General features: G+C 40.8%; 2 protein-coding genes across 2 annotated transcripts in view; one reads left to right on the top strand and one right to left on the bottom strand.

The window, feature by feature from the left end:
- Positions 1 to 4279: 4279 nt before the first annotated feature.
- LOC108103584 overlaps positions 4280 to 15915 on the bottom strand; it is a 30991-nt gene continuing 19355 nt past the window's right edge. Inside the window, exons 3-8 of the mRNA XM_041818853.1 lie at positions 10396 to 10501; positions 6944 to 7097; positions 6751 to 6878; positions 6535 to 6682; positions 6309 to 6431; positions 4280 to 6245 (exon numbers count right to left, since the gene is read on the bottom strand). Coding sequence (XP_041674787.1) covers positions 4858 to 6245; positions 6309 to 6431; positions 6535 to 6682; positions 6751 to 6878; positions 6944 to 7097; positions 10396 to 10473 — 2019 coding nt within the window. The 5' untranslated portion in view covers positions 10474 to 10501 and the 3' untranslated portion in view covers positions 4280 to 4857. The remainder of the gene's footprint in view (positions 6246 to 6308; positions 6432 to 6534; positions 6683 to 6750; positions 6879 to 6943; positions 7098 to 10395; positions 10502 to 15915) is intronic.
- Positions 9102 to 10083, top strand: LOC108103585 (farnesol dehydrogenase). Its single transcript, XM_017209110.2, has 2 exons — positions 9102 to 9763; positions 9824 to 10083. Exons 1-2 carry the CDS (start codon positions 9188 to 9190, stop codon positions 10001 to 10003), a joined length of 756 nt encoding a protein of 251 aa, XP_017064599.1. The 5' UTR covers positions 9102 to 9187; the 3' UTR covers positions 10004 to 10083.

Raw genomic sequence — 15915 nt, 5'->3', positions numbered from 1 at the left:
TGAAATTTTTGTGCCCAAAATCAAGTATACGCCTTTTGGTAGCAGAGAGCCCGACTTTGTTGCAGTTGCTGAGCTCTAACTTTGCTCAGACAAGACGCACAGCTAAAGCAGTGACTGTTTTATGCAGCTCACAACCAACACTTTAAGCCCCTATACCCACTTTTTACAGTGGTGTACTGCTCTTCTGCTGCGTGGGCTGATTTCATGGCTAAAAAATCAAAATGCAATATTTGTTGCGGTTTTTCAGCTCTAGCTCGGCCAAAACAAGACGCACAGCCAAAAGAACGACTGTTTCGTGCTGCTAACGACCAACACTAACCACCCTGACACTCGCTTTTCGATTTTGGGAAAGTCAATTTTGACCCAAATTTCGCATTTTTGATAAGGGGTACCATCATCAAAATTTTCAAAAATGGCCCAAAAATGAAGTTTCCCAGATTTGAATGCAAACCAATTGGGAGTCATGGCAATCAAGTTACGAGCCCTACGAGGTATTACATTCCTCATTTGGACCGTTTTTGGCTGTGCTATAGCTAAAAAACTGAAATTTTTGTGCCCAAAATCAAGTATACGCCTTTTGGTAGCAGAGAGCCCGACTTTGTTGCAGTTGCTGAGCTCTAACTTTGCTCAGACAAGACGCACAGCTAAAGCAGTGACTGTTTTATGCAGCTCACAACCAACACTTTAAGCCCCTATACCCACTTTTTACAGTGGTGTACTGCTCTTCTGCTGCGTGGGCTGATTTCATGGCTAAAAAATCAAAATGCAATATTTGTTGCGGTTTTTCAGCTCTAGCTCGGCCAAAACAAGACGCACAGCCAAAAGAACGACTGTTTCGTGCTGCTAACGACCAACACTAACCACCCTGACACTCGCTTTTCGATTTTGGGAAAGTCAATTTTGACCCAAATTTCGCATTTTTGATAAGGGGTACCATCATCAAAATTTTCAAAAATGGCCCAAAAATGAAGTTTCCCAGATTTGAATGCAAACCAATTGGGAGTCATGGCAATCAAGTTACGAGCCCTACGAGGTATTACATTCCTCATTTGGACCGTTTTTGGCTGTGCTATAGCTAAAAAACTGAAATTTTTGTGCCCAAAATCAAGTATACGCCTTTTGGTAGCAGAGAGCCCGACTTTGTTGCAGTTGCTGAGCTCTAACTTTGCTCAGACAAGACGCACAGCTAAAGCAGTGACTGTTTTATGCAGCTCACAACCAACACTTTAAGCCCCTATACCCACTTTTTACAGTGGTGTACTGCTCTTCTGCTGCGTGGGCTGATTTCATGGCTAAAAAATCAAAATGCAATATTTGTTGCGGTTTTTCAGCTCTAGCTCGGCCAAAACAAGACGCACAGCCAAAAGAACGACTGTTTCGTGCTGCTAACGACCAACACTAACCACCCTGACACTCGCTTTTCGATTTTGGGAAAGTCAATTTTGACCCAAATTTCGCATTTTTGATAAGGGGTACCATCATCAAAATTTTCAAAAATGGCCCAAAAATGAAGTTTCCCAGATTTGAATGCAAACCAATTGGGAGTCATGGCAATCAAGTTACGAGCCCTACGAGGTATTACATTCCTCATTTGGACCGTTTTTGGCTGTGCTATAGCTAAAAAACTGAAATTTTTGTGCCCAAAATCAAGTATACGCCTTTTGGTAGCAGAGAGCCCGACTTTGTTGCAGTTGCTGAGCTCTAACTTTGCTCAGACAAGACGCACAGCTAAAGCAGTGACTGTTTTATGCAGCTCACAACCAACACTTTAAGCCCCTATACCCACTTTTTACAGTGGTGTACTGCTCTTCTGCTGCGTGGGCTGATTTCATGGCTAAAAAATCAAAATGCAATATTTGTTGCGGTTTTTCAGCTCTAGCTCGGCCAAAACAAGACGCACAGCCAAAAGAACGACTGTTTCGTGCTGCTAACGACCAACACTAACCACCCCTATCACTCGTTTTTCGATTTTGGGAAAGTCAATTTTGACCCAAATTTCGCATTTTTGATAAGGGGTACCATCATCAAAATTTTCAAAAATGGCCCAAAAATGAAGTTTCCCAGATTTGAATGCAAACCAATTGGGAGTCATGGCAATCAAGTTACGAGCCCTACGAGGTATTACATTCCTCATTTGGACCGTTTTTGGCTGTGCTATAGCTAAAAAACTGAAATTTTTGTGCCCAAAATCAAGTATACGCCTTTTGGTAGCAGAGAGCCCGACTTTGTTGCAGTTGCTGAGCTCTAACTTTGCTCAGACAAGACGCACAGCTAAAGCAGTGACTGTTTTATGCAGCTCACAACCAACACTTTAAGCCCCTATACCCACTTTTTACAGTGGTGTACTGCTCTTCTGCTGCGTGGGCTGATTTCATGGCTAAAAAATCAAAATGCAATATTTGTTGCGGTTTTTCAGCTCTAGCTCGGCCAAAACAAGACGCACAGCCAAAAGAACGACTGTTTCGTGCTGCTAACGACCAACACTAACCACCCTGACACTCGCTTTTCGATTTTGGGAAAGTCAATTTTGACCCAAATTTCGCATTTTTGATAAGGGGTACCATCATCAAAATTTTCAAAAATGGCCCAAAAATGAAGTTTCCCAGATTTGAATGCAAACCAATTGGGAGTCATGGCAATCAAGTTACGAGCCCTACGAGGTATTACATTCCTCATTTGGACCGTTTTTGGCTGTGCTATAGCTAAAAAACTGAAATTTTTGTGCCCAAAATCAAGTATACGCCTTTTGGTAGCAGAGAGCCCGACTTTGTTGCAGTTGCTGAGCTCTAACTTTGCTCAGACAAGACGCACAGCTAAAGCAGTGACTGTTTTATGCAGCTCACAACCAACACTTTAAGCCCCTATACCCACTTTTTACAGTGGTGTACTGCTCTTCTGCTGCGTGGGCTGATTTCATGGCTAAAAAATCAAAATGCAATATTTGTTGCGGTTTTTCAGCTCTAGCTCGGCCAAAACAAGACGCACAGCCAAAAGAACGACTGTTTCGTGCTGCTAACGACCAACACTAACCACCCTGACACTCGCTTTTCGATTTTGGGAAAGTCAATTTTGACCCAAATTTCGCATTTTTGATAAGGGGTACCATCATCAAAATTTTCAAAAATGGCCCAAAAATGAAGTTTCCCAGATTTGAATGCAAACCAATTGGGAGTCATGGCAATCAAGTTACGAGCCCTACGAGGTATTACATTCCTCATTTGGACCGTTTTTGGCTGTGCTATAGCTAAAAAACTGAAATTTTTGTGCCCAAAATCAAGTATACGCCTTTTGGTAGCAGAGAGCCCGACTTTGTTGCAGTTGTTGAGCTCTAACTTTGCTCAGACAAGACGCACAGCTAAATCAGTGACTGTTTTATGCAGCTCACAACCAACACTTTAAGCCCCTATACCCACTTTTTACAGTGGTGTACTGCTCTTCTGCTGCGTGGGCTGATTTCATGGCTAAAAAATCAAAATGCAATATTTGTTGCGGTTTTTCAGCTCTAGCTCGGCCAAAACAAGACGCACAGCCAAAAGAACGACTGTTTCGTGCTGCTAACGACCAACACTTACTACCCCTATCACTCGTTTTATGATTTTGGGAAAGTCAATTTTGACACAAATTTCGCATTTTTGATAAGGGGTACCATCATCAAAATTTTCAAAAATGGCCCAAAAATGAAGTTTCCCAGATTTGAATGCAAACCAATTGGGAGTCATGGCAATCAAGTTACGAGCCCTACGAGGTATTACATTCCTCATTTGGACCGTTTTTGGCTGTGCTATAGCTAAAAAACTGAAATTTTTGTGCCCAAAATCAAGTATACGCCTTTTGGTAGCAGAGAGCCCGACTTTGTTGCAGTTGCTGAGCTCTAACTTTGCTCAGACAAGACGCACAGCTAAAGCAGTGACTGTTTTATGCAGCTCACAACCAACACTTTAAGCCCCTATACCCACTTTTTACAGTGGTGTACTGCTCTTCTGCTGCGTGGGCTGATTTCATGGCTAAAAAATCAAAATGCAATATTTGTTGCGGTTTTTCAGCTCTAGCTCGGCCAAAACAAGACGCACAGCCAAAAGAACGACTGTTTCGTGCTGCTAACGACCAACACTAACCACCCCTATCACTCGTTTTTCGATTTTGGGAAAGTCAATTTTGACCCAAATTTCGCATTTTTGATAAGGGGTACCATCATCAAAATTTTCAAAAAAGGCCCAAAAATGAAGTGTCCCAGATTTGAATGCAAACCAATTGGGAGTCATGGCAATCAAGTTCGGCTTTACAGCTAAATCTCGTATGTATAATTTATATTTATATATGTATAAGTAAATAAGTTCCCTTATGCCTAGCGGATGTATATATGATATATAGCATCCGACTCCTTAAACCTGCAGCACCTTGTCCGGAGTCTTCATTGTATTTGTTTATCTCTCTCTCTCTCTTTCTTTTATTCTTTCTTTCTTTGTGTACTTACCGTTTTCTTTTCTTTACTTTTACTTTCTTTTCTTTCCCTTCTTTTTTTCTATTATTTTTTCTATGCAATTTTACGACTAAATGCACCCGAAAACAAATAAAAATACAAAAAAAAACACACTTCCATTCAGCACCGAAACGAGCAGTTCGAGTATTGCATTGTTGCCCGATCTCTGATATCTGATATCTGCACCATATCGCCTTGTCGGGATCGGGATCAGGATCCTGAACAAACAACCCAATAATACAAAAAAAAAAAAACAATAATCATAATAAATAATAATCATAAATGGAAGGCTTGGACGTGGTTGGACGATTTCCATTTCCATTTCGATATCGATTTCGATTTCCGATTGTAATTTTGATCTTGATCCTTGGTCAATCTCACTGGACTGTTTCGTGTCCTGAACTTGGCTGCCTTACTTGCTGCTGCTGCTGTTGTTGTTGCTGCTGCTGCTGCTGCTGTTGCAAGTGTCGTAGGCGGAACAGCCTCAAGGTCATCCAGGAGGCCAGTGTACCGGTAACAGGCATGGGCGTCTGCTTGTCCAGCGCCTCCTTTTGTAATTGATAGCGATATAACAGTGATCCGGCTACTAGAGCCGAGACGATCGTTGCCGAGATTACAACGATAAAGAGAATGCTAAAGCCAGGAACTGGCATACAGATGCCATAGACCACTTCCTCACTGATCTTGCCCTGGAACACCGTGACCGCCTCCTGTTTTGAGTCTGGTGAGAAGGCCAAATCCGCCTCGGATATAACATCGTAAAGACCGCTGACGCCCACATCGGCACTGCGAACCTTGCGATCGGAAATGACTAAGGAACGACGACGACGACTCTTCGAGGAATCATTTTTGGCTGCTCCGTCTAGTTGGTCCTCCTCCTTCTTATCCTCCTCCTGTTCCTTTTCATCTTCCTTATCCAAATCGATGTGATCTTCGCGTGGTTTCTTCAATGCCTCCGCTTGTGGCCTATACACTGGTCGCGGCACATCCTCATCATCCTGACCATGTGGCTCCAAGGAGCGTGGACCCGCCATTGGCACACCCATACGTTTCTGGGCCTCCAGCTGCCGTGGACCATGCGGGAATTTGCCACTCTTCTTCAGGCCTAAGTATCGCTCACCCTCGCCTCCTTCCATGTCCAAGTCAGCGAGATCTTCGTCGCCAAACAGATCCGACAGATCAGCCTCCTCCTGTTCCTCGTGCACGGGACGTGGCGGCAAATGCTTTTCATGACCATAATCCCCACCAGCTGGCAATCCGCCTCCGCCGCCTAGCGTTTGCTTGTGATCGTGGATAATGTCCTCATAGAAGATATCATGATCTGGTCCCATTCCCAAGCCCATGCCATGCTGACCGCCCGGCGGCAGTGCCAGATCTCTGAGCAAATCATTACTGCTACTGCCCATCGCATCGGACATATGCACATCCTTTCGCTCATTGGCATTGGTCAATCCCAGTCCAAGACCCAAGCCCAATGATTCACCAGATCCACCACCACCAACTCCAGTATTCTGACAATGATCCAAGCAGCCATGACGACAGATCTCCACCTTGCACTTGATGTGGACACTCAAGGCATCGGGGAACTTGAAGGCATGGAAGAAGGCATAGGTAATCACGGTGGCCCTCTCGTCGGGCGCACGGGCCTTTAGGAAGCGTGAGATCATCTTGGGTCGCAGCACGCAGCCAAACTCATCGGATAGGTTAATAACATGACCAGAACCATCGGAGGCCACACAGGACTTGACACGCATATCAAACTCGCCTGGTAGAGATTGGGAAAAGGATTTAGGTACTTTTTTTATAAGAAAATGATATCTTAACTCACCTCTGTAATCATTAATGGCCACCACTAGGGTTAAGGTTGATCCGAGAGGCACAATTCCACTTACTGGTGGCGCCCAAGGTCCCTTGCCATGCTGAATCTCCATCCAGCAATCCACGTTGTCGCCTGAAAGATCGTTAGAAATTAGTATTCTTTCACATACAATATATAGTATAATATTCCATATATATCTGGTCTAAAATGATCAAAAGAATGTCTTAGAACTAACCCCTGAAATCCAGCTGTATCACATCCAGATCAGCAATGACCATTGGCGGCTTGGAGGCGGTCTTCTCGTAGTCATTAAACCACTCGCAGCGCAATCTCTTGGCCTCATCCCAGACTTCCAGCAGATCCTTGTCATACTGCACCACCACCTAGCGACAGAAAAAAGAAACATATTAGAAAGACTTTCTTCTGATAGAATATAAAGATAAACACTTACCGTATTCTCATAGAACTGTCCATTGAGATCCGGCTTAGTACCGCAGCGGGAGTACGAGATGCGGAAGGAGAAAAACGTTTTGCCAGTAGAAGGCGGCACATAAACGCAGCGCGGATCACTGTGTTGTCCTATAGGGATAATATTTCTATAATATAACAGTTTTCTTTTATAAAATAGAGCTTAGATAACCCACCTTTAGAGCTAACAATGCCCTCGAATGGGTGCGAAAAGGTTAGGTGTACATCCATATGATCCTTGCCGCACATCACCTCCAGGGAAACGATGTTGGGCATACCATCTGGCCGCTCCATGGGCCACAGTTCATTACCAGCTATGACTAAACTAAACTGTTAATGAAATAAGTTGGAAATTACTAAGTTAGTTAGATATATTAAAGAAAATTGACGATGTGTTAGGCCATAAAGAAATTATAATAAAGAACCATTATAATATCAAGTAGAAGCGTCTATAAAAGTCATTTCGTCTTTTAGGGGGTTCCAAAAATTAATACTAGTTACGATTTGGTCTTCGACTCCTCCTCCTCCTCCTTTCCGAAAAAAAACCCACCCAAAAATCAAAGGCCAGCCTTGTGGGTGGGCTCCTAACGGTTCCACTGGCACCTGCCACCTGCCACCTGGCACCTGGACAAACGTGTTACCAATAAAAACGAAACGGCAATCCAGTCTCTCCAGTCTCAAGTCTGCAGCAGTCTTCGTTACCCCGAACCGTTGGCCAATGAAGGCCAATCGAAATGGGAAAGCGAATTCCACTTGGCCTGCATCCGTTTGGCAATGATCTTTTGGTTTGGTTTGAGGGGTTGGCTAACTGGTACCTGTACGCCAAGAGGCAGAGGCGGTGGTAGTTGCACCTGACATTTTGCATATTTGCATACCGATACCTGCCCCAAACTGCCTTGCCACATGCCGCATAGATCAGCAGCAGCTATGGCTGCAAAATCAAAATCAAAGGGGAAGTCTGATCGAGTTGCCTGGCTAAGGAATTTGCATTTTCCTCTCATCAGTAAAAGTTGCCTCACCAGACTAGAGCCACCTGAACAAATGGATATAGTATAGTATATATAATCAAGTATATAGTAGCTGATCAGAGCCATGATGGTGCCAGATTGTCTGGCATCGTCGTCGTCACTCAACGGACGAGAATGGAAATTGAGGAGCGAATGGATAGCAGCCCGATCTTCCAGTTAGTTAACTGAATAAATTAGTTAATGCAAATAAGTTGTAATTGTTTAACATCTTGATCAGGCAAACGAATAATTTAGCATTATTGCATTTATTTTTCATGTAACACACATTTTCCTAGCAATTATTCTAACGAACAAACTAACAAACTAAAAGTGTTGGCGCGGATTGTGAGTTAACTCAGCGTTTTGCATCATCTTTTTTCCCAGCTAATTATATGAATAATCTTTAGAGCGAAAGGCAGCTATTATAGTTAATTGACTAAGATATTCTTTTTGCTGTTTTTATTATTAACTTTTGTATTTAAAATGTTATTATGTTCTTAGCTAACCGAACAACACTGCGTATACTTAATTATCAAAGACTTTAAAATGTTTGCAATTAGACAAAATCCATTTCGAAAGCATAGAATGTGAGGTCTGTGAAAGCAATTTATACATGAAAGTACACATGAAAACTACAAATTATGTTCTTAGCTAACCTGACTTCATTGCGTATACGTAATTATCAAAAACCTTACATATTTGCCATTAGAAAATTCATTTTGAAAGCAAAACAAACAAATCAATTTACAACAAAACTACAAAGTATTTTAAGCGATATTATGTTCTTAGCTAACCCGACAACACTGCGTATACGTAACTAACAAAACCTAATATGTTTGCCATTATAAATTCCATTTTGAAAGCAAAACAAACAACGTCATGTCTATGAAAGCAATTTAAACATCAAATGATTGATTTAATCTGTTCTTTTTTCAATGATAGATACACTATGTGGGCTTTGATAAGTTCCTAAAACAGAAGCCGCCAAACAAATGTGCTGAGCCACAATGAGTTCCACTCACGACGGCGATCGCTCGCTCACTCTCAACCAACAGAGAGGCATATGCCTATGGCATATATATAGTATACAGTATATATTATCATTCTAGAATGAACTGATCAAAAAGACGAGGGCTAGGCTAACTTTATGCAGACTCACGATTACGCTACAGTCCACAAAATACCGGCTACGGGTAAATGTTTTGGGTTCGGCCATGTTGTGGTCGTGTGGTGAAATAGTCGTCTCCCGACTTCGGAACGTTAAAACTTCGGATCTGTTCGGTTTTTTCTGTTGATATTTGATGACCTTATAAAAGCGAGTGGGGTAGGCAATGAAAGAGCAGTTCTAAAACAGGTCGCGATCGGACACATACTATAGAAATATTAACCCATTACTAAACTTGAATTAACATAATGGAACGTTGGCTAAATCGTGTTGCTGTCGTCACGGGAGCTAGCTCTGGAATTGGAGCTGCCTGTTGTAAGGATTTGGTAGCCAAAGGTCTGATCGTAGTGGGTGTTGCTCGTCGGGAAGAGCGCCTTAAAGAGCTTAAGGATTCATTGCCAGCGGATCAGGCCAGTCGCTTCCATGGACGCAAGTGCGATGTCAGCAAGGAGCAGGATGTGATCGATACTTTTGCCTGGATTGATGCCACCTTGGGTGGTGCTGATGTTCTGGTTAACAATGCCGGTATTGTTCGTACCGGCGTTGCTATCACCAAGGAGGGCAACACTGATGATCTTCGTGCCATCCTTGATACCAATGTCCTGGGCGTCTCCTGGTGTACTCGCGAGGCTTTCAAGTCGCTGCAAAAACGCAATGTCAACGATGGACACATCTTGATTGTTAACAGTGTAGCTGGTCATCGAGTGCCCTATATTCCTGGCTTCACCATGGGCATGTACTCGCCCTCAAAGTTTGCCATCACTGGCCTGACGGAGGTGCTGCGTCAGGAGTTCCTCAACAGCAAGACCCAGACCAAGATAACGGTTAGTAGACGAAGATTTTCTTTTAAGATTTCGACTAATATTTGTTTTTTCCAATTATAGAGCATCAGTCCTGGTGCTGTGGACACGGAGATCATCGACAAGGCCGCCCTTGTCCATTTCCCCGACTTGCCATTGCTCCGTTCTGAGGATGTGGCCGATGCCATTAGCTACTGCATCCAGACCCCGCCCAATGTTCAGATCCATGAGCTGACCATCAAGCCCGTGGGCGAGACCATCTAAGCGTCTTGGTTTTGACTGTATTTTTGTATTTAGTTTTAGCCACAATTTTATAATATTAAATGCATTTTGCGATCTATTAACAAACGGTGTTTTATTGGTCTTAGTTTGTAAAATAACTTCTTAACCTGGTTAGGCTAAGATTTGATAGGAATTGTGAGTTAGAGATCTACAAATTTGTTTCTTATCTAACTTGAATTTCCCAACAAATCACCTTTTCTTCTTGCTAGCCATATCAATGCCTTAAAAGGAAAGCCATTCTATTATTATAACATTTGTTTATCAAACAAATTGGTTTTATAGACCCACGACATCTATACAGATAAGATAAGGCTGCACTTGTTTTTCTTTATGGAGTGTTTGTGGACAAGTTTGTTTGGCTTTACTGTACTTACCATTAAGTGTAAGATAAATATACAGCTACTAAACCTAAGGTCCCACAGTCGTGTAGGGCCTTTCTGTGGGCTCCACATAATGGCGCTGTGGGCGTGGCGATCGGATCTGTAAGTAAAATGAAGATATATATTATATATATATAGTAATATGTATATAGATTATGGGACTACCTCAATGCGAGTTGCTAGCTTTGCTATTCACCACAGAAATGGAGAGTTTTCTTATCTAACTTTTCGCTATTCACCTCATTTGTTAGTAAACTTTGGCTGCCCCATTGACCAAAACAAGCTAACAACTTTAAAGTTTATTTATGTTTTTCTACCATTTAAATTGCAGTTAATTGTGGCAGCTAAGAAAGTGGAAACTAGCTGCCCCAATCAACATAAATAATGGAAACGCTTTCACTCTACGCATGCACACATCTGTTATTCTACATTCATTTAAGCCAATCAACACTGTATACTATATAAAACATTAATTGCTCACTTTTAATTGATCTAATTTGTACAATAAACTGTATGTTATTCACCAATTTAAGTTAGAAAACTATTTGATTTGCTACTATATAGTATATATATCTAGCAGATCTTTAATGGTTGGCAATTTACAGATCACTAGAATGAGGAAGTGCTTGATCGATCGATCTTGATCTTGATCTTGATTTAAGGCCACGAATTCTCGGTGGTTGGCAGGTTGAAGGAGCGAAAGTCGTGATCTGAGCTAAACGGTGGAGAACAGAAATTGCAGAAATTGCAGTGAAAGATTGACTGATCTCCTGATCTCTCCCATTGCCTGATCGATTGCATTGATGACTGCTGAACGTTAAGAGATGTTTAGAGAGGTGGGAAAACCAAAGATAGTTGGAGTTTAAGGGGGCAAAGGTGGATTATTAACATGTTTTAGAGAATGAATGTTGGTTGTAATTAAAGTTAAGTTAAAGTTTGTAAACATAAACTTAAACCTCCCCTTAAAAGATCTTCAAACTAGTCTTCTTCTTCGCTTAATTACCCTGATAAGAACCTGAGAACCCTAAATCCTTAACCCTTACCACCTTAAGTATCCCCCAACAAAGCTGGTAGTACTATTAACTAATTCCACATGATTTAATTACACAGCCACCTATAGTAGCCAGCATTCTTCTTCCCACCAAAAAACTCTTAACCCGAATTCCTATCCTTTCTCTTCTTTTCCCTGAGCTGTCCCTTTCTACTTCTCCTCCCACTTTTCGGAAATTCCCAAATTGTTCTCCTTCTTTTATTTTTCTCCCGTTTTATGGGGCGGCACAAGAACACAGAGTGGGCGCGGTCATCATCATCATCGTCGTTGTCGTCCTCGTCCACCGGCCAATTCGTATGTTAAATATCAATTGTTAAAGGTGGCCCTCTTCAGTAGCTAGAACATAGGACATAGGCTGATTATAGTACATCAGTTTTACATTTAGCTGACTTGATTTTAAAATTTTAAATACTTGTATGCACTGATACTCGGTATGTATGTGTCGCCTGAGTCAGGTATTCTATAAGATCCTCCCTCCATTGGTTTTCTGGAAGACGTGACCCTTTGCTATCCCTTGGATGAGTCCACCTGAGAACTCACCCCTACCCTCAAGTGTGCGCTCAGGTCTGCTTGTGCGTGGAGGTGCGAACTCACCCCAACCCTCAAGTGTGTGCTGATATCTGCTTGTGCGCGGAGGTGTAAAAATTTATTGTTAAGCGTTTTAATGAAAAGTTGCAGTTTTTAACTTACAATCGTATAAAGCATACCACTGGAAAGGGCTTGAAAAATGCTTTCCAATGACACCAAACACACTTTTTTTTTTTTTTTTTTTTTTTTTAGTGAGGGCCTATATTGAGACCCCCAATTACCGAAATTTTTGCCTTTTTAGGGTAGTAGTGAGCACTTGGGGCATCGGCGAATTGGCACTCGGCTAAAATGGCACTCGGCGAAATGGCCCTCCACTGATTAGCCGCCCGCCCAGCCAGTGTCTAGGATAAATCTTTGGTTGGGGTCTTGGCTGAGAAACCGTTTTCGGGTATAGGTCATAGGAGTCCAAGATCATTACATTACGTTTGTAATTCATTCCGTTTTCCCCAAGTGCTCACTACTACCCTAAAAAGGCAAAAATTTCGGTAATTGGGGGGTCTCAATATAGGCCCTCACTAAAAAAAAAAAAAAAAAAAAAAGTGTTTGGTGTCATTGGAAAGCATTTTTCAAGCCCTTTCCAGTGGTATGCTTTATACGATTGTAAGTTAAAAACTGCAACTTTTCATTAAAACGCTTAACAATAAATTTTTACACCTCCGCGCACAAGCAGATATCAGCACACACTTGAGGGTTGGGGTGAGTTCGCACCTCCACGCACAAGCAGACCTGAGCGCACACTTGAGGGTAGGGGTGAGTTCTCAGGTGGACTCATCCAAGGGATAGCAAAGGGTCACGTCTTCCAGAAAACCAATGGAGGGAGGATCTTATAGAATACCTGACTCAGGCGACACATACATACCGAGTATCAGTGCATACAAGTATTTAAAATTTTAAAATCAAGTCAGCTAAATGTAAAACTGATGTACTATAATCAGCCTATGTCCTATGTTCTAGCTACTTTCAGCTTAAGGCCAGAAATTTTTAATTGCTTCACGATCGAATGCAAGTGCTGACAACGTGGTTACAAGTAAATATATATATAAAGGTAAAATGTTTATTTCATAACGATTGTGCATGACCGTTTCCGATTCCTTTTAAGTCTTAAAAAAAATATTTATTGCAATTGACGGTGTTCTGACCGTTACTTCCCACACACCTGTATTTACATTCGTGGAACCCTTGGGCATCGTTCTTATCAAGTGAACATAGAAAGGGAAAATCTTTCTTACACGGAGATTGTGCACGAACTATCCCGCTGTCCGTAGAAACCATTAAATGGAATATTTACTACACTTGTCATTTTCCTGACCAGTCTTCCGCACACACCGATATTTACTTTCACTGAACTCTCAGGCCTCATTATCATCATCCGTTAATTTGTTCGCCATCCTTGTCTTCCTTATCCTTCAATACCATATGACTGGCGTCCGGGGCTCCTATGTATACTCAAAACCAATACGATTGGTTCTAGGAGTAAAACATACCTGTATGCACTCCCTATTGGTAACATTAGGTGAACATAGTCTAGAGACTATATAAATGACACCACTCAAATTGCTCAGAATCAGTTACTCAAAGGCCTCAGAACTACATTAAAAGTCTCGGTGCTTTATTGTGTTTATCTTTGTCATTTTCGTCGGTGCTTAAAAATTATAAACAATTTTTACAAATATATATATATATATATATATATATATATACAAATACATTTCAAATATTATAATAACTTAAAAACTACATCGTTTAAATCAAAAAAAATGGAGTCAACAATTGCATGTGATTTGTGTGCTATGATTGTGAAGATGTGTGAGTTTAGTGATCACTATGCCAAGTGTTCCAAACCTCGGAATGCCTTCGAGGTTTTAATGGCAAGTTCTAAAATAAGATGTGACTTGTGCTACCGTATAGTCCCCAACTATAAATTTGACGAGCACTATAAGAATTGTGAAGGACCGCAAAATGCATTCAGCATTTTAATGAAGAAGAAGGATAATAAAGGAAAACAACAGGAACCAGATATTGTTCGAGACGATATTCCCTCAACATCAGCAAATGCCCTCAAGCGGATAAGAATGGATGAGGGTAAGGAACCAAATAGTCCTACAAAAAAGCTTAAGATTTCGGGAAATACAGAAGAGCAAAAAAGAGAAATTTTATGTCATACTTGTGGTATCCAGTATCTTGAGTCGAGGGAACGTCAGCATATGCTAACCGATTACCATAAGAATGCTTCGGTTCGAGAAGATGTAAATTATAAAAATATTTCACAAATTGTGAGTAACTCCAAGTTTCCTGTAAAAACATATAGAATTAAATGTCCCAACGAAAATGTAATTGACTTAAATGATTTTTATCAATTTTGTCAATCAAATCTACTTAAAATAATTGAGGATTGCATGTCAGAATATAGAGCAATCAAATTCTCGTTAAGAGTGTACGGGACTTATATGAAACAAATAGATGACGGAGAAACCGTTGAAACCAGGAAACACTTTGGAACGGCATATAGATCGGTATATCAAGTTGAAAATATTACTATAGAATTAAATGCCGCAATAGAATCCCTAATAACATCGAGCAGTGAATTCCAGGAAAAGGATTCTGGTTGGGCTATCAAGAACTTTGATTATTTTGAAGCCACTATAGTTAAACTAGAAAACATTCCTGCAAGCGGTTTCATACCAGCTCCGAATGCCATAAGATCGCGAAATGCGATAATAAATATTCAAAACACAGACGTATTTTGTTTTAAGTGGGCAATTTTAGCATTTCTAGCTAACAAGCGATTTCAGAATGCTACTTTTGCAACACCACAACAAAAGAAATATTCACGGGAGAAATTAACGAAACCGGCAAACTACCACATAAATATCAATGCAGAAGTCATTGATTATGAAGGAATGAGACTGGATTTTTCAGGAATTGAGTTCCCAATTACCAAAAAAAGGAATAAATCAGTTCGAGAAAAAAAAATAAAGATTTTAGCATCAATGTGTATGAAATTGATAATGACGGTAAAAAAAATTGTGGGACCTACAGTTAAAACTCAAGAGATTCTACCAAACCACGTTAATATATTAGGCATTAATAACCGTCAAAATATGCACTATGCCTATATTACGTGCATCAAAAGATTATGCGGCTCGCAGCATTCAAAATCGCACGCAGGAAAATATTTCTGTGATAACTGTCTACAGTTTTATACAACAACGAACACTACCCACAATAAGCTTGAATGTGGAAAAGTGGCTTCGTACTATCCTGAACCTAATACGACCACTTCTTTCAATGGATATCATAAGAAGCTATCACCTCCAGTAGTTATATATGCAGACATAGAGGCGGTCCTTGAAAACTATGAGATCTGCTTAAATAATCCGGCTACTTCGGCAACAACAAAGGTGCAAAAACATTCAGCGTGCGCGGTATCCTTCTACATTGCACACAAATATGATCCAACTCTGAATGAGTTATGGACATATGAAGGTAAATTAAAAAAATGATGTTAATAAATTTTGAAATAATTTAAATTTTATAAAATTACAGGTGAAGATTGCATTAAGCAATTTTGTAAAACTCTCAAAGAAAGGACTTTGAGTTTATTTTACAAATATTGGGCCACAGCAAAAAGTCCCAGTACAGATCCAATCGATGACTTTGACCAAGAAGGAAGTTGCTGCGCCTGTGAAAAGGTAATCAACGATGGCGACCTGGACAAACACTTCGACCAATTTTCTGGGAAATACGTAGGTCCTATTCATAAGAACTGTAAGCCAAAATATAAATTAAGCGATCCATTTTTTCCTGTAGTTTTTCATAATTTATCTAAGTATGATATACATTTATTTATTACTGAATTGGAAGGAGATTTAAAC

Source organism: Drosophila eugracilis, unplaced genomic scaffold, assembly GCF_018153835.1.
Source record: "Drosophila eugracilis isolate 14026-0451.02 unplaced genomic scaffold, ASM1815383v1 contig_394, whole genome shotgun sequence".
Classification (NCBI taxonomy): domain Eukaryota; kingdom Metazoa; phylum Arthropoda; class Insecta; order Diptera; family Drosophilidae; genus Drosophila; species Drosophila eugracilis.
Note: the sequence above shows the minus strand (reverse complement) of the source record. Positions and strands in the feature narration are given on the sequence as shown.

Excerpts from the sequence above, each read along its gene's own strand:
- LOC108103585 (XM_017209110.2), top strand. The coding sequence starts at position 9,188 with ATGGAACGTTGGCTAAATCGTGTTGCTGTCGTCACGGGAGCTAGCTCT. Across the intron at positions 9,764-9,823 it reads AGACCCAGACCAAGATAACG|AGCATCAGTCCTGGTGCTGT; the intron begins GTTAGTAGACGA and ends TTCCAATTATAG.